Consider the following 18,659-nt stretch of genomic DNA (forward strand, 5'->3'; position numbering starts at 1 on the left):
TGAGCACACTCTGCCTTGAATTATAAGCAGGTTCTTGCTCCCCTACCAGACAGGCCTCTGAGACCATGAGACCAAGGCTCTGCCTTCTCCATTTTTCTCCACCATGGCTCCCTGGCACAGTGCTCCATAAACGTTTGCTAAAGGGGCCTGAAATGAACAGGGAAATGTACTGCACTTGGCTGAGTAATCCATAATACTAAGATGCCACCTGGTTTAACCACAGGCTGTGATTAAGGGACTCTCTTCACCTCACAGGGACACTAAGAGCCCGGAGGAAAGGAGCTGTGGGCAAAACCTTGATAAACAAAGACAGAGGAGTACAGGGAGATGGGGGAGACACTCACCCAGAAACAAAGAGTTGGAAAGCAAGTGTCTCCCACCAGGTGTCTAAATCCAAGCACAACTCCCCAGAGGAACTGGGCTCCAGTCACAAAATACCACACAACCCAGAACCCCGACATGCCCAAGCCAGACAAGACAGAATTCTCCAGGAGGAAACTTTAAAAGTTAAAGTAAAAATCCACAACCATGGCTAATACCTTGGTTGAAAACCCCACCTTTCCTACAAAGAGCTTTAAGGGCTCTTAATACTAGAGTGTCTTAGTTCATAAAATAACTGTGTAGTGAAGATTTTCTAAAGAAATTAAGTCTTATTACTTCAAGTCCTCCCTAATCAGAGAATAAACAAAGCTATTTCATCTTCTCTTCTTTCCTCCTCTAAGCCATGGTAGCAGCATTCACTCAGAAGGCCCCCAGCAGGGATAATAACTTCAACAAAGAGGCTCCAGAGCAGCCAAGTGAGGGGTCTGGCCTCCCGGTTCCCTCAGGAAAGAAGAATCCTGCCTCCCGGCTCCCTCAGGAAAGCAGGCCATCAGGCTCATGTGGAGGGCTTGGGAGAGGCAGCATCTAGGCAGCCTGGCCAGTGATTCACTGGCTGCCTGAAATTGGTTTTGGCCAATTAAGGGATCCTTGAGGGAAGGAAAAAATAAAACTCCCAGTAAATCCAATTTAGCAATCCCAGGCGTTCTCGGCTGATTGTTATTGCTCTAAGTGCCTCGAACAATCCCATGTATAAAATAAACTCACACCCAGAGACAGTGAATGCACCAGATGAAGCAGAAAAGGCAGCAGGGAGGGGCTGACTCCTGATGGCGGTTGTCTCCGAAAACTGCTCTGTGAGACATGCAAGGTTTAGAAAAACATGGGATCCCAAGGTCACCACCACTGCTGCTGGCTGCTGGGCTGAGAGTGGCCAGGGCCAACAGTCTGATCAAACCCCCGCGACAACAGAATCCCAAAGGCCACACTAAACCCTGCCACACTAAACCCTACCATCCCCTCTGCCCCTCTCCCGGGCATCCGTCACCGCAGGAAGAGAGCCATCTGGTCCTTTTCCAGAGAGGCACAGTTTGCCTTCCCTGTCCCCTCCGACTCAGCAGACCTGAGCAGCCGTCAGTAATGTGGCCAGAGAGGCTGTGGTGAGTCCTACCCAAGGCACGGGCTCTCCTGCTCACTTACAGGAGAAAGAAGTAACGCCACAGAAACGCAGCAGCTGCTCCTGGCGGCTGCTCGGCGGCTAGGGGAAACTACTCTCATCGCGGAATGAGAAAAGGCTAAGTTAATGAGTTTCTCCGACTCCTCATGAGACATTTTCTACCATTTTACCATTATGACTCTTACCATATGACTCTTACCTCATCTATTAAAGGATGACTTTCGGCTAAGGGATTAAAAGGTATAAATACAAAAAGTGCTGGTCCCTTCTTCAGTTCATTGTTCAGCAGGAGACTCTTGCCGCCGTGTGGCCGCAGCCATCGAAGGAGCAGCTCTCGGTTTTCTAAGGCCCACTTATAGATGTTCTCAGCTGTGTAGTTGATGACCTCCCTGGGAAAGACCTGGGAAGGACAAACACACAGAGGATAAAAAGCAGGGCAGGATCAAAGCACATCCTCAGCCCCGTCCTCAACCCCACACTTCACAGGTGAGGAAAATGAGGCTCAGAGCAGTGACATGACCTGTCCCTGCCTGTGCAGCTAAACCCTGGCTCTACTTCTCCAGACAGAGCGCTTCCTCACAAGCAGCTCGGAAAAGCAAAAGCAGCTGTAAGAGGTGACTTGCATATCATGTGGTTCACCTTTTTCCCTTTAGACAGACTCGTCTATCAACAAATAAGCCTCCTTGCCTGCTGCTGGCAACAATGACCTCTACCACCCTGCGCAAGGGGAGCTCTAAGGGAACAGAAATGATGGAGTCAAGGATAATTTTTACCTTGGTAAAATCATGTTTAACTTGGTCCCTGGGGACCCTCTGTTAGGGCAGAAGTTTGGATCTGCCTTGCTCACATGTACCCCCAGTGACCAGAACACCTGGCACAGAGCGGGAACTCAACAAATATTTGCATGAATCCATGAGTGACCTAGAACTTGTACAAGGCCACGGATCACATTTTATGTGTACAGAATGAAGGAGAGATACACCTAGATTTTTTGCTTTGTTTTCCTATAATAATCAAGAGTACGTCAACACAAAATTATTTTTGAAATTCCAGTGATATAAATCACTGGGTTTCAAACAAAACTCCCCACAGAATGCTTTGGAGAGTTCCACAAAATGAGGTATTTTACACTCCCCAAAATACAGGTTTAAATTGGCTTACAACAAAGATGTCCACTGCTTTTATTTTTTAAAAATACTGGTATCCCAGTATTATTTCATTTGCTAAAAGGAATTCTACTGCTACACCAACCAACCAACCTTAAAAAGTATGGAACTGATGCAGTAAACCCAATATCTTTTTCAGTATCATTCTCAGTCCTACCTTCTTTTCTCCGTCTATTTTAAATTTCTTCCTCAGTACCCTTTGCTATACATAAACATGATATATGTTGGTTGTATAGCATGCTATAAAGGAAGGATGAAGGAAAAGGATAGCAAAGGCAGATGAAGTCAAAAGAAGCTTAGACAGAGAAACAAGGAGAGTGGGTGGGTGGTCGGAGAAACCATCACAGCGGTGATTCCCAAAGTGGGATGGTGGGAGTCTAAAAAAACATAATCAACATTTCTATCTGGAAAACACAGAAATACATTTGACTTTGGGAATATAAACTGCGAGAAGTAAAGCCATCTGGGATATAGAGATATGCAGAAGCCAGGGTGACTGGCACTGAGGGCGCCCCCCAGGAGGGTCTAACAGCATGAGGCCTGCACACTGAGCCGAGGGGAGCGTGGGATTAAAGGGCTGGGCACACTGGGTACGGGAGATCTGGTCTTCACTCGACCTGTAAGTCACTGACACCATCAATGAAGTCAGAGAGAGAAAATACTGAAGAAAAATAAACTCAGTGCTGAGACTGAGGAAGTAGCAATAAACAGAGCAGAAGCACAGCACTAAGCAGGATACAGGTCAAAAGCTCAGAAACAGCTGAGTTGGGGCTGGTCCACCAGAAAGCAAATAAAATCAGGGAACAAAGACAACAATGGAAAACGAGGCTCTCTGGGGCGGAAAGCCAACAACTTCTCACTGTGACTTGACAAGAACTTCAAAATCCATTTCATCAGCTAAAGGAGAAAAGCATGTCACATTACTACTCTTGATAAATGGAACAAATGAAGAAAGAACATTGCCCAAAGGAAGCTTAACCTCTGAGAACATGGGCCCAGAGTAACACTTCTCCAACAGAGTAACTCTGCAATTTCATCCAAGAAGGAAAACTAACAAGGCTGTATCAAAATCTAAGAATATAAACAGAATTTCTAGATGTTAAATCCAAGAGCCCTCTAATGCAGGAGTTCTAAATCAGGGGCATGGGCTCTACAGAGGGGCTGTAGGGACTCTCAGTTTGCAATATAAAATCATGTGCACTCCCCTAGAGAGAGTATCCATAGATCTTATCCAATTCTCAAAGAAGTCTGTGATCCAAACAAGGTTAAGAACCACTGCGCTAATATAAACGTGATTTCAAAATACTTACAAGTGATGTGTTGAAATGTCTATGTAAATACACACTTCCAGAGTGTACTAAGGATACCAGTTTCGCAAGATGTTTATTTGTGATAACCCCAAATCGTACTGTTCCTAGGTAATCTGAAACAGAAAATTTTCCTTTATTAAAAAGAAAAAGCCTACGCCTTAAAACCACCACAAAACCCAGTGATCAAATCCTGACACACAAATTCCCCAGAGCAAAGCTCTTTTTGGGCACCTAGCCTAGACAGAAAAGGAGAAGCCGAAGAAACAACCTCCTGAAACAGACCTCATGTCTACTCCTGTGCACCTGTCTCTGACAAGCACTTGCACTGTGTCCGTCCGTGTCCCCCCGACTCACTAGCCCCACCCAGGCACATGCTGTTCTGTCTGGACACTTCCACGGCCAATTCCTTCTCATCATTCAGATCTCAGCTCTGACCCCACCTTCTCTGAGAAGCCCTCCCTGACCACCCGCCTCCGGGAAAACACTCAGAGGATGGTCTGGAAGGGGAAACTGGGGCTCCCTCCTGACTCAGGTCCTCTCTTCTACCATTACTCTAATTTTTTTTGTTGTTGTTGTGGTACGCGGGCCTCTCACTGTTGTGGCCTCTCCCGCTGCAGAGCACAGGCTCTGGACGCACAGTCTCAGTGGCCATGGCTCACGGGCCCAGCCACTCCGCGGCATGTGGGATCTTCCCGGACCGGGGCACGAACCCGTGTCCCCTGCATCGGCAGGTGGACTCTCAACCACTGCGCCACCAGGGAAGCCCTACTCTAATTTTTTAATAGCACTTATTAACTGGTACATAATCCTACTGATTTATTTAGATTTTCTTTGGTCCAACTTCCTCTTAAGTTCTGTGAAATCAGAAACCTTGTTTATTGCTGTTACCCCAGCACCTAAAGCAGTGTCTGGGCATCTGCATATTGACCTCTTGATTAATAAATATTAGTTAAATGAAGCAATCTAGCATATATAGTAACTCATATAAATTAGTAAGAAAAAGAAAGCAGTTAAAAATGGTCAAATCACAGAAAAGGAAATATAAAAGGCTAAAAATACACTCAACCTCACTATTTCAGAGGAAAGCAAATGAGAACAAAATGCCACTTTTCACCTTCAAAATGCCCAAAATTTGAGACACAGGAAATATCAAATATTGATGACCAGCAGAGAAACGAGTACTCTGATGCAAAGCTGGTGGACAGGGTAAAATGGCAGCCGCTTGGGAGAGCATCTGCTGTAGTGACCACAGTGGGACAGGGACACAGCCTGCAGCACCACTTCTTAGTGTCTACACATGTGCACCAAGAGACAAGCAAGGACAGTCACCAAGAAGTACTCTGCAGCTGTTAAAAACAGTGGGGCAGGGCTATCTATACAACATGAATAGATTTTCTAAGACACATATGAGTAAAAAAGCAAGCTGAAGAAAGATAAAGTATACCTTTTATGTGGAAAAAAGCGTCACACATAAAATGTTTTCCCCTACAGGCACGTATGTTTAGAAATGTATACAGAATCTGAAAGGATAATAAAAATTGTTTCATGTTGGGGGATGGAGATCAAAGGGGACTTTACCCTTAGGTGTGAAGCTTTCTTTCTCCCCCCCAAGGAGTATATTTAATGTAATATTTGTGTGATTAAGAACTGACTAAACTATCTAGTATTTAAAGGAGGTGGATAAGACGGTGTAGGAAAAGGTGCATTCTTTCCTATCCCCTTTCTGCTTTATTAGCAAACGTTAAATAAAATATCAGTTAAACTTTAAATGCTACCAACTGATATCTAAGTAGTTAAAATATGAAGGTGCTAAACACACGAAGTTTCTAGCTTAACCACACGGCCCATCTTCCAGCAGTGGCGGCATCTTCCTCTCAGAGGAGGAGTGGCTGTTGAGGATGAGGTGAGAGTGACCGTGTCCCTAATGGCAGCTGGACAATCTAGCACAAACCTGATGAGTTTAAAATGGCACAAAACCAAAGAAACACAAGAAGAGTAAATCAGAAATGGGGCTTCCCTGGTGGCACAGTGGCTAAGACTCCACGCTCCCAATGCAGGGGGCCCGGGTTCAATCCCTGATCGGGGAACTGGATCCCGCGTGCCGCAACAAAGATCCCGTGCATTGCAATTCTAAGACCTGGCACAGCCAAATAAAAATAAGTAAATAAATAAATATTAAAGAAAAAAAAGAATAAACCAGAAATGACGGAAATGGCTTACTTACAGGGTGGGTGGCAAAGAGGGGGTGGGTAATGGGAACTGGAGAACAGGGGTGAGGCAGCCTGACCTTCCTCTGAGTATCAGAACCATGGCAAAGCTCACAGCCTTCACACACGCAAAAACTAAAATCATGATACCAACTAGCATGTGTGGGGATCCAGTGGGGAACAACAAGCACTAACAAACCAACCTAGCTGTACTGCAAATGCATCACACCTCAGTGAAGGGGTGGTGAGTGGGGAGAAAGAACTGAACCAGAAGAGAACAGCAAACGGTATCTTGACTGAATACTGTAAAACTAAAGACAATGAGAGCCAGGCTTCTCAGGGCAGGAGAAAAGTTACATACGAAGAGGGGAAAGCTAAAATGAACTCTGCGGTGTTAGATTGGAATCAGAAAAAATTAGTATAAACTTATGACCTTTTGTATAACCTTACGACTTATGACACAGATAACAGATATAGAACTATGGAGGCATGCATGTGTGTGGGTATAAATACGTATATGTCCTAGCTCTTTCTGCTGAAAGGGCCTAGAAGTAATGACACCTAATACTGAAGAGCATATCTTGTACCCAGATCTGGGTTTCTAAATGTCACTCTCCAATAAAAAGAAACCAGGGCTTCTTGGAGAAGAGGCTGATCCCAGAGCTGGGGCAAAGGAAGTACAAGATGAGCCTGAAACATCTTGTCAAGTCAGAACGAAAGATGTGCTCATAAAAGGAGGGAGATATGTTCAAAGGACACAGGCGCCAACCCAAGATGCTCCTAATGGCCAAAGCCAGAACAGTTTGAGCAACAAAATAAACAACCAGTATTTTTCGAAAGTGTCAATATCATGAAAGACAAGGAAAGAGTGAGGAATTGTTATAGGAGGAGACTAATTAAATGTGATGTAGGATCCCAGATCAGATCCTGGAACAGAAAACAGTCATTAGTGAAAACACTGGCAAAATTCAATAACGTCTGCAGTTTAGTTAATAATCCTGTACCAATGTTAATTTCTTAGTTTTGGCAAAAGCACCCTAACAAATGGTTAAATAATATGTTAACAATGGGGGAAGCTAAGTGAAGGCAGGACGTTAGGAAACTCCCTGTTCTATTCTTCCAACTTTTCTGCAAGCATAAAATTAGTTCAAAATTTAAATTTAAAAAAATGGCATAGGGCTTCCCTGGTGGCGCAGTGGTTGAGAGTCCGCCTGCCGATGCAGGGGACACGGGTTCGTGCCCCGGTCCGGGAAGATCCCACATGCCGCGGAGTGGCTGGGCTCGTGAGCCATCGCCACTGAACCTGCGCATCCAGAGCCTGTGCTCCGCAACGGGAGAGGCCACAACAGTGAGAGGCCCGCATACCGGAAAAAAAAAAAAAAAAAAAAGGGCATAACATATAAGTTCAGATTCCAAAGCTGTCAGAAGAAAAAGCAGGACCCAAGAGAGGATATGAATTGGTAGAAGCAAAGACATCACTCTCCAGGAGAGGGCTGAATTTTGGTAGACTGGCATCGATAAAGAGAAGAGTGAAGGAAAAGCAGCCAGTAGGAAACTCATTTGATAGTCCGCCAAAGTCACCAACATGATTTATTGGAGCAGAGGAATAAGTAGTGACAGCTTGACTCAAAAGTTGAAAGGGTTCATTCAAAAACCTGTTTAACTGCATTAATAAGAATGGACAGGGCTTCCCTGGTGGCGCAGTGGTTGAGAGTCTGCCTGCCGATGTAGAGGACGCAGGTTCGTGCCCTGGTCCGGGAAGATCCCACATGCCGTGGAGCGGCTGGGCCCATGAGCCATGGCCGCTGAGCCTGCACGTCCAGAGCCCGTGCTGTGCAGCGGGAGAGGCCACAACAGTGAGAGGCCCGCGTACCGCAAAAAAAAAAAAAAAAAAAAGAATGGACAGCTGCCTGCACAGAGCAGATTCTAACATGCCCAAACATGTTATAATTTCAAAATTTTATTTTTTACAGAGAAATTTACAAAAATCACACATTTTTAAAGTTCCTGCATATAGTGGAAATCTTGCTGGAAGAAGCAGCTTAAGTTTGCAGTCCCATGTGTACAAGGAGTACATGAATTAGCAGAGGAAGTTTACAGTGTCAAAATGACACAAGAAAGTAACACTTCTCATCTCCATATCCAGAACATTCTGTTAAGCAGGGCTCCAGGGCTTTCTACAATAGGGGCCTTTGTCATTTATAAAATGAGTAATTTTGTCCTAAAATTAATGAAGCTTTAATACTGTAATTAAGGTCTTTGAATGTGTTAATAATTAAAAATAAATTCAGAATCATGCTCTCCCCTCCCCCAACAATGGTCCAACACAGCGGCATGATCCTATTCAGTTAATAATAATATGGGCTTCCCTGGTGGCACAGTGGTTGAGAGTCTGCCTGGCGATGCAGGGGACATGGGTTCGTGCCCCGGTCTGGGAAGATCCCACATGCCGCGGAGCAGGCTAGGCCCGTGAGCCATGGCCACTAAGCCTGCGCGTCCGGAGCCTGTTCTCCGCAACAGGAGAGGCTACAACAGTGAGAGGCCCGCGTACTACAAAAAAAAAAATAAATCAATAAAATAATAATAAAATCTCCAAACTTGCACAAGTCTCTTAGATAGCCTCATCCACCAGAGTGCAGACAGCAGAAGAACTACAATCCTGCAGCCTGTGGAACAAAAACCACATTCACAGAAAGACAGACAAGATGAAAAGGCAGAGGGCTATGTACCAGATGAAGGAACAAGATAAAACCCCAGAAAAACAACTTAATGAAGTAGAGATAGGCAACCTTCCAGAAAAATAATTCAGAATAATGATAGTAAAGATGATCCAGGACCTTGGAAAAAGAATGGAGGCAAATATCGAGAAGATGCAAGAAATGTTTAACAAAGACCTAGAAGAATTAAAAAACAAACAAACAGAGATAAACAATACAATAACTGAAATGAAAACTACACTAGAAGAAATCAATAGCAGAATAACAGGCAGAAGAACGGATAAGTGACCTGGAAGACAGAATGGTGGAATTCACTGCTGAACAGAATAAAGAAAAAAGAATGAAAAGAAATGAAGACAGCCTAAGAGACCTCTGGGACAACATTAAACGCAAAAACATTCGCATTATAGGGGTCCCAGAAGGAGAAGAGAGAAAGGACCCAAGAAAATATTTGAAGAGATTATAGTCGAAAACTTCCCTAACATGGGAAAGGAAATCCAGGAAGTGTAGGGAGTCCCATACAGGATAAACCCAAGGAGAAACATGCCAAGACACGCAGTAATCAAATTGGCAAAAATTAAAGACAAAGAAACATTACTGAAAGCAGCAAGGGAAAAATGGCAAATAACATACAAGGGAACTCCCTTAAGGTTAACAGCTGTTTTCTCACCAGAAACTCTACAAGCAAGAAGGGAGTGGCATGATATACTTAAAGTGATGAAAGGGAAGAACCTACAACCAAGATTACTCCACCCAGCAAGGATCTCATTCAGATTGGATGGAGAAATCAAAAGCTTTACAGACAAGCGAAAGCCAAGAGTTCAGCACCACCAAAACAGCTCTACAACAAATGCTAAAGGAACCTCTCTAAGTGGGAAAGAGAAGAAAAGGACCTACAAAAACAAACCCAAAACATTTAAGAAAATGGTAATAGGAACATACATATCGATAATTACCTTAAACGTGAATGGATTAAATGCTCCAACCAAAAGACACAGGCTTGCTGAACAGTTACAAAAATAAGACCCATATATATGCTGTCTACAAGAGACGCACTTCAGACCTAGGGGCACATACAGACTGAAAGTGAGGGGATGGAAAAAGATATTGCATGCAAATGGCAATCAAAAGAAAGCTGGAGTAGCAATACTCATATCCGATAAAATACTTTAAAATAAAGAATGTTACAAGAGACAAGGGAGGACACTACATAATGATCAAGGGATCAATCCAAGAAGAAGATATAACAATTATAAATATATATGTCCCCAACATAGGTGCACCTCAATACATAAGGCAACTGCTAACAGCTATAAAAGAGGAAATCGACAGTAACACAATACTAGTGGGGGACTTCAATAACACCTCAGTTACACCAATGGACAGATCATCCAAACAGAAAATTAACAAGGAAAGACAAGATTTAAATGACACAATAGACCCGATAGATTTAATTGATATTTATAGGACATTCCATCCAAAAACAGTAGATTACACTTTCTTCTCAAGTGCACACGGAACATTCTCCAGGACAGATCACATCTTGGGTCACAAATCAAGCCTCAGTAAATTTAAGAAAACTGAAATCATATCAAGCATCTTTTCTGACCACAATGCTATGAGACTAGAAGTGAATTACAGGGAAAAAAATGTAAAAAACAAACACATGGAGGCTAAACAATACGTTACTAAATAACCAAGAGATCACTGAAGAAATCAAAAAATACCTAGAGACAAATGACAATGGAGACACGACGACCCAAAACCTATGGGATGCAGCAAAAGCAGTTCTAAGAGGGAAGTTTATAGCTATACAAGCCTACCTCAAGAAACAAAAAAATCTCAAATAAACAATCTAACCTTGCACCTAAAGGAACTAGAGAAAGAAGAACAAACAAAACCCAAAGTTAGCAAAAGGAAAGAAATCATAAAGATCGGAGCAGAAATAAATGAAATAGAAACAAAGAAAACAATAGCAAAGATCAATAAAACTAAAAGTTGGTTCTTTGAGAAGATAAACAAAATTGATAAACCATTAGCCAGACTCATCAAGAGGGAGAAGACTCAAGTCAATAAAATTAGAAATGAAAAAGGAGAAGTTATGACACCACAGAAATACAAAGCATCCTAAGAGACTACTACAAGCAACTCTATGCCAATAAAATGGACAACCTGGAAGAAATGGACAAATTCTTAGAAAGGTAGAACCTTCCAAGACTGAACCAGGAAAAAATAGAAAATATGAACAGACCAATCATAAGTAATGAAATTGAAACTGTGATAAAAAATCTTCCAACAAACAAAAGTCCAGGACCAGATGGCTTCACAGGTGAATTCTATCAAACATTTAGAGAAGAGCTAACACCCATCCTTCTCAAACTCTTCCAAATAACTGCAGAGGAAGGAACACTCCCAAAATCATTCTATGAGGCCACCATCACCCTGATACCAAAACCAGACAAAGATACTACAAAAAAAGAAAATTACAGACCAATATCACTGATGAATATAGATGCAAAAATCCTCAACAAAATACTAGCAAACAGAATCCAACAACATACTAAAAGATCATACACCATGATCAAGCGGGATTTATCCCAGGGATGCAAGGACTCTTCAATATATGCAAATCAATCAATGTGATAAACCATATTAACAAACTGAAGAACAAAAACCATATGATCATCTCAATAGATGCAGAAAAAGCTTTTGACAAAATTCAACACCCATTTATGATAAAAATTCTCCAGAAAGTGGGCAAAGAGGAAACCTACCTCAACATAATAAAGAAAAAAAAAATCTCAATAAACTGTTAGCCAGGTAACTGGCCAGTTATAGTCTCTATTAACCATCCAGTGCAAGGTGTCAGAAAGACACCTGCAAGATGTAACAACATCTTGAAAGAACATCTGGGTGAAGGCAGTAGTTACTGAGCAGTTTCTGTAGCAGGTCACACAGACACTAAGTAGGTCAAGGTGACCACAGCATGAAGACTGCTGCCTGCTACAAAAGGTGCTGAGTCCTTGGCCCTGTGTCCCTCAGCTACAAGGCAACCCACTGCACACACAGCCACCACTAGGCTCCCCATGAGACGTGGGGTAAGCAGAATGAATACTATCATGCTGATTCGCTGTCTGTGTGCTTTGAGTAACAAACAGCCTTTCTTTGATCCATTAAACATTGTCTACTTTTAGATGTATTGTAGGTTTACCCTTTGCTATCTTTTATGAGACTAGGGTTCTTTTCTGCCACTAACAGAATGCTCTACCCCTGCTTCCCACGCCCCCACAGGTGGAGCTTCCGCTGACCTTCTTGTACCTTCCACACACCACTGTCACCATTTACCTCATGGCAACCACCAAGGATGCATCGAGAATGGAAAGATCTGAAATTCCATCTGGTTTCTATTCAGGTTCATCTGGCTCACTTGTGACCTTTCTGGTGTGCATTCAGGTTTTTTGTTTTTGGCCACTGCCTAATGTTTTAATATCAGACTACTTCATTTTGCTTAAAACCACTGCTTTAAATTCAATTTTTAATATTAAAACTTCAGTTCAGTATTAAGGTAAAGCAAACACATTCTGAGGCAAGACCTCAGTGAGGCAAAATATTAAAATTCTCAAACATTCCAGAGAGAACAAGAATTCGTTTCTTTTGTTAGCAAAAGAGAATAGTTTTTTCTTTTTATTGAAGTATAGTTGATTTACAATATTGTATAAGTTTCAAGTGCACAGCAAAGTGGTTCAGATATGTACATATGTATATATATATTTATTTCAGATTATTTTCTACTAATATATTTTTAACTGTGCTTTAAAGTTAATAATAAAGCGTCCTGCCAGAAGCAAAGCTACACAATTCGCACTCAGCAACTACCAGATTACCAAGACTACCAGGAGGACACTCTGAAGCATTAACTCAAGGATATGCCTGCAGGAAGGAGACTCAGTATCTTAGGAAATAACTGTTTTCCCCGGGATACTTGGATAATGAGGCCTAGGCCCTGAGTGCACTGTCCTATGTCGTAGCCACTAACCATATGTGGCTAATGAGCACTTGAAATATGAGCAACCGAGGGACTAAATTTTAACTTTATTTGATTTTAATTAATTTAATTTAAAAGTGATACTCAATTCAGTTATCAGAAAATGTTTAAGTATGTTTAAGACAACATGGGTATGTAACCTGAAGCTAATATAATATTGTAAATCAACTATATTTCAATAAAATAAGTAAAATGAAACAATATAAATATTTGGTATATAAATCACTTTTTCAACTGTAAATTTTATGAACTCTAAATACAGATCAAGTATGTCCAATGAACATTTAGCAGCTGAATTGAGATGGGGCTGTTAAGTATAAAAGACTTGGTTCAAAAAAAAAATGTTAAATATCTCAATAGTTTTTATGCTGATTTCATGTTGAAATGCTAATAATTTGGGTACACTGGGTTAAATAAAATATAAATTATTAAATTAATTTTACCTATTTCTTCTTAAATTTTAACGCAGCCACCAGGAAATTTTTAAATACCTCCATGGTTCATCTTATAGTTCTACTGGACTGTGCCAAGGTGGCAATGATGAAAAAGCAAGATTCATGTAACTCAGGAAGATTAGGCTAAGATAATAAGCCCATTAGCCAGTAAATCTTAATAATGGACAATTATCTGGGAAGGAAACATAAGACAAAGATTTTTTCGTGAATGATTATTTTTAAGAATCCAAGAGCAGAGAATGATTATTTTAAAGAATGTGTCCCACTCTCTCCTTCTGAAAGGAAAAGGTGGGACTCTAAACCTTGTGACTCTGGGTATAAACTGCCGAGCTTCTGAAATTAATTCTCTCTGAGGGCTAGAGTAAACAGCACTTGGTGTCCTACAAAGTAAGGTACCCAAGGATACAATGAAATAATGAGCAGAAATGCTGGAACTGAACAACATGGAAATTTTTACATCAGGACTGGCCATCTGCTCTCCAGGAGGCTTTCATGTGAGCTAATCTCTGAGGGATCATAGGACAAAATGGAATATCAGGTCAAGAAAAATACTGATAAAGGAAACTGCTAACAAATAAACCATGAAATACTTCAAAACTGAATACCACTGGGTTAAGTCACATGGCTTTTAATCTACATGGCTAAGTTATTTACTCCCTGGGAAAAATTCTCTCACTTTTTTTTTTTTTTTTTTTTTGCGGTACGCGGGCCTCTCACTGTTGTGGCATCTCCCGTAGTGGAGCACAGGTTCCGGACGCGCAGGCTCAGTGGCCATGGCTCACGGGCCCAGCCGCTCCGCGGCATGTGGGATCCTCCCGGGCCGGGGCATGAACCCGTGTCCCCTGCATCGGCATGCGGACTCTCAACCACTGCACCACCAGGGAAGCCCTCTCTCACTTCTTTACTCTGGGAAGTAGTGACACTCCCAAAGGCAAACCTGTATTGTGGTACCTTCCACCCTGGCAACGATTCTCATTTTACTCTATATGCTGCCATTTTTATTAACTTCTGCTTTCCTACTCTTCTTTACAAGGTTTTGGACAAGGAAGAAAAAGGAAAACGACAGGATTATATAAAAAGGAATAACAACAGCCCCTCCAAGATTACTCAGCATTTACATGGTGATTCATCATCATTCGCTAGATGATTTCACACACTTTAAATGCATTCATTAAAATGAAAAAATCTTCAAAGAAATGCAATAGTTTATAGAAATGTTTGTTTTCAATGTATGAACTATAGCTATTGCTTGCATTTTTTTCCACAGAAATCTGACTCTGAGATTTGTATACTGTCAAAATTCTCTTTTCTATTTTTGGCTGCGCCACATGCCTTGTAGGATCTCAGTTCCCCAACCAGGGATTGAACCCGGGCCACAGCAGTGAAAGCACTGAATCCTGACCACTAGACCACCAGGGAACTCCCTCAAAATTCTTAATATAAAGCACAAAGCAATTATCTAGAAAAAAACTCTGGCAATATGGGCACCAGAGATACAATATGCACATTCTGGTACATGCCAAAATACTGCTAAACTCTAAGTAAACATGTAACTCCTTAGCTGTGATTTTTCTCTTTCTTGTGAGTTAGAGAGGAGGGCAAGAAAACTATAGTTCCAAATACATCATTTTAGGGGAACATAAACTATAGAAATATGCACTGTTCCATATACTAACATGACAGTAAACTTAACACCCTCACACCATTGTTCTCATTTAACCAGAGCATAATATTAAAATGATCAATTCAAATATGTCCCTTGTGTGTATTTCAATTAAATTCCTTAAAAAAAAAAAAAAACCCTCAGGGAGGCAAAGACTTCACAAAAGAAACACATCTGCCTAGAAATCCCTTCTCCATCCCCTCTTATGCTGCTCTTAGGGTCTAGCATAGGTGTCACATATTCTTCTTTTTTAAATAACTCTTTACAAATATAAAAACAATTCTTAGCTCCCAGGTCTAAAAAAAAACAGGCCAAGGGCCAATGCATTTTCAAGCTGAAGTCTCCTTTAGAGGCAACTAGGGCAAAGTTCCCTTATCCTGCAGATGGGGAACCTGAAGACCAGTGAGAAGGGGTGACTGGTGAGCTGTGGTCACACAGGACAGCTGCCACTAACATGACTGATCAGGACAGTCAGTTTCCGACTACTTGTTAGGAAGATACTACTAAAGTCTAAGGGAAAATCAGAAAACAACGTTGGCTGCTAAGTGGGAGACACAGCCAACGAGTGCAACAGGAGTTCCAAGAAGGGAGCCAGTGGATGGAAATCTCCACTTGATGTCCACAGTGTGCCAGACATCATGCTGGCTGGGCAATATTTACAAATCCCAGAGGACTTCAGTTAGGCCTTGAAAAATTAGGAAGGCAGATAATAACTAGGGCAAGGCATTGCATTTTAAGTAGTATCATGGGCAAAGACCAGGAGGTAGGAATCACCATATTGTGCCACCTGTCCCACCTCCGGAGATTACAGAGGCAGATGGAGTGATGTGGTCCTGGATTCCTATCTCACTCCTCATTTACTGGTACATGACTATATCAAGTTGCTATTTCTGCTGTAACAAATTACTACTAACTTAGTAGTTTAAAAAAACATAAATTTATCTTACAGTTCTGGAGGTCGAAGTCCAAAATGGGCCTCATTGGGCTAAAATCAAGGTACAGCAGGTAATGTTCCTTCTGGAGGCTCTAGGGGAGAATGCATCTCCTTGCCTTTCCTACCATTTAGAGGCTACCTGCATTCCTTGGCTTGAGGCTACCTGTATTGGCTTGTGGCCCTTTCCGTTTCAAAACCAGTAATGGCCGGACAAGTCCTTCTCATACGGCATCACTCTGACAATACTCTTTGCCTCTCGATGCCACTTTTAAGAATCGTTCTGATTACACTGGGCCTACTCAGACAACCCAGGATAATCTCCCTTTCTCAATGTCAGCTGATTAGCAACCCAAATCCACAGGCAACCTCAATTTCCTCTTGCCATGTAATGTAACATATTCACAGGTCCTGGGGATTAGAATGTGGACATCTCTGGGGAGCCACTGTTCTGCCTCACAGTGTCCTGGATTCTGTTAACAACCTCCTCCAAGCCTCAGCTTCCTCACCCGAGACAGTAACACCGAGATAATAACACTTTCTACTTCAAAGAGTGGCACTGAAGACTGGATCATCCAGGTAAAGCCCTCCGTCCAGTATCAGCTTATCACGCTCAATGTTACATAACAAGTGGTCAAGTGGAGACCAGAACGGGGTTTGTCTGCACTGAGTCAAGTCGTTTCACTATAAGTTTGTGACTTTATTTTAGAAGGTGATCCCTGAGAGGTTTCTAAGATTTTAGTTTTGGGTTCTTTGTCTAGGAGTCTTATTTCAGCTTAAACAAAACAAAAAAACCAAAACCCCCCAACCTTGAAGAAATAGGATCAAAAATCAAAACACACACATACACACTACTAAAACAGGACACCTTTAAAAAGGAAGAAAATACCACAAGACAATTAGAAAGTAAAGATGGTGTAATTTTTCAAATACACAGGTTCAAGGAATCAAAATATCTACAAATGGGCACTAAATTTAGTTCTGAGCTCTCCGCACACCTTTTGCTCTTCTCAACGCCGCCTATCTTCCACTCTCCCGTTCCTTACACACTTACCTGAAGGCTGACCCCTCATTCTCCTGGGAAATCCTCCCCACCTCCAGTCTTCCCTGAACTGATCCGGACGCCCTACCTCCGTGCTCCGACGAAGCCTGTCACAGACGTGTCACTGCACTCACATTGTGGGTAAGCCCACCTGTTGGCCACACTAGCTGGTGGCACCCCGATGGTGAGGAACAAGTTTTACTCCTCTTTACGGCTGTAGCACAAAGTGGATCCTCAAATGTTTGTTGAATTAATAAATCATGCTTCTGAAGCTAATTCAAAGTGCGGGGATGTCTGTTTTTGGCCTTAGTGCTTATCTAGCAGCACTTACAAGGTTTAAGAGATGTCATAATAGGAATAAAAGCATTTCATATGAAATATGATTACATCCTTGCTAAAATAATAGCAACATAATTAAGAAGTCAAATTTAGGTATGGGAACAAAAGGTATGGAATTTCTAATGTGTATTAGTCAGTACCCAGAGGGCCTCAGAACACAGGCAGTTAGTTAGAAAAAGATTTCCCTCTTTAAGCGAGTATAGTGACAACAAATGACATTATGTGGGAAAACCAGTGACCTAGAACCTGTTTCATTCACGGAGAATCGTTAAACCCAATGCTTGGTCCAAACTCCCAAGAGTGAGACCCAGGAACCTGAGAAAATAAAGCAATTTCAGAGTCAACCTTGCCTAAGAAGTCAATCCCTTGTCTTTCCAATGACTTTAAGAATGTCACTTTCAGGATAAGAAAATCCTACTTTTCATACCTCTTGATGTTGAACAAAGTTTCACAATCTAACAGAAAAGTGCTCCAAAAAAGCTTTACTTGTGAATAAGGATATGGAGGAGGGAGCTTCTTGTGCCCTGACTCAATTCTACCAGCAAATCACAGCACCATCAGACGCCACCTAGTGGAGTAGAGGGACCCTACACTGGAATTACTTCTTCCTCTAAAAAATTCATTACAACTATTTTCCAAAGGTATTCCTTAGAAAACTAATGCCACAAGGTTCCCTGTCAACTATGTTTAGGAATTCCTAAAGGTGAATGAAGGGAGTGGAAACGACGTCTTTAGTTAACAGTTTAGTGTATTTTGAAGATGACATTTAAGCATCATGTGAATTTCAATTCAATTCATGAGAACTCTAGTGTCAGGGGATGGCGAGAAGCCAAGAAAAAAGAGTAAGGAGAATGAGCCAGGCAGGGACTCCATCCAGTCCAGTGAGAGTGATTCCTGCACACTGGTCTATGGAACCTGAAAGGCCAGGCATGAGGAGAAGTGGTGGCGGGAGGGGATCCAAAATGACTCAACATCCCTCTGCCAAAATCACTCCAACCTGAGCAATTTCAAGGTAAAGTATCATTTAACTAGTCATTCATTCAAACTTTTAGCTAATTGTTAAGAGTTGTAGGAGAAAGACAACAAAACCTTGGCCTCAAGGCGCTCAATAAATACTGTCTGAACAAACCAGCTCAAATTTTGGTGGGACAGACGTGCAGTCAGTTCCACAGCGAGAACACCATGCAGTACTGTCATCCCTTGGTGTCCACAGGGAATTGGTTCCAGCCCCCCATTCCCCTTGGATACCAAAATCCATGGATGTTCAAGTCCCTTATATAAAATGGCAT

The 18,659-nt window shown here is 42.0% G+C and overlaps 1 protein-coding gene across 3 annotated transcripts in view; it reads right to left on the reverse strand.

Moving 5' to 3' along the window:
• TXNDC11 (thioredoxin domain containing 11) overlaps window positions 1–18,659 on the reverse strand; it is a 66,978-nt gene that overhangs the window by 18,840 nt on the left and 29,479 nt on the right. For all 3 annotated transcript variants that reach the window (XM_029222378.1, XM_029222377.1, XM_029222379.1), the window contains 2 exons: window positions 3,972–4,084; window positions 1,695–1,895 (listed from right to left, as the gene is read on the reverse strand). In XM_029222378.1, the coding sequence (XP_029078211.1) occupies window positions 1,695–1,895; window positions 3,972–4,084 (314 nt within the window). The remainder of the gene's footprint in view (window positions 1–1,694; window positions 1,896–3,971; window positions 4,085–18,659) is intronic.

Source organism: Monodon monoceros, unplaced genomic scaffold (assembly GCF_005190385.1).
Source record: "Monodon monoceros isolate NGI ecotype Baffin Bay Population unplaced genomic scaffold, NGI_Narwhal_1 Super_Scaffold_13, whole genome shotgun sequence".
In the NCBI taxonomy this organism is placed as follows: domain Eukaryota; kingdom Metazoa; phylum Chordata; class Mammalia; order Artiodactyla; family Monodontidae; genus Monodon; species Monodon monoceros.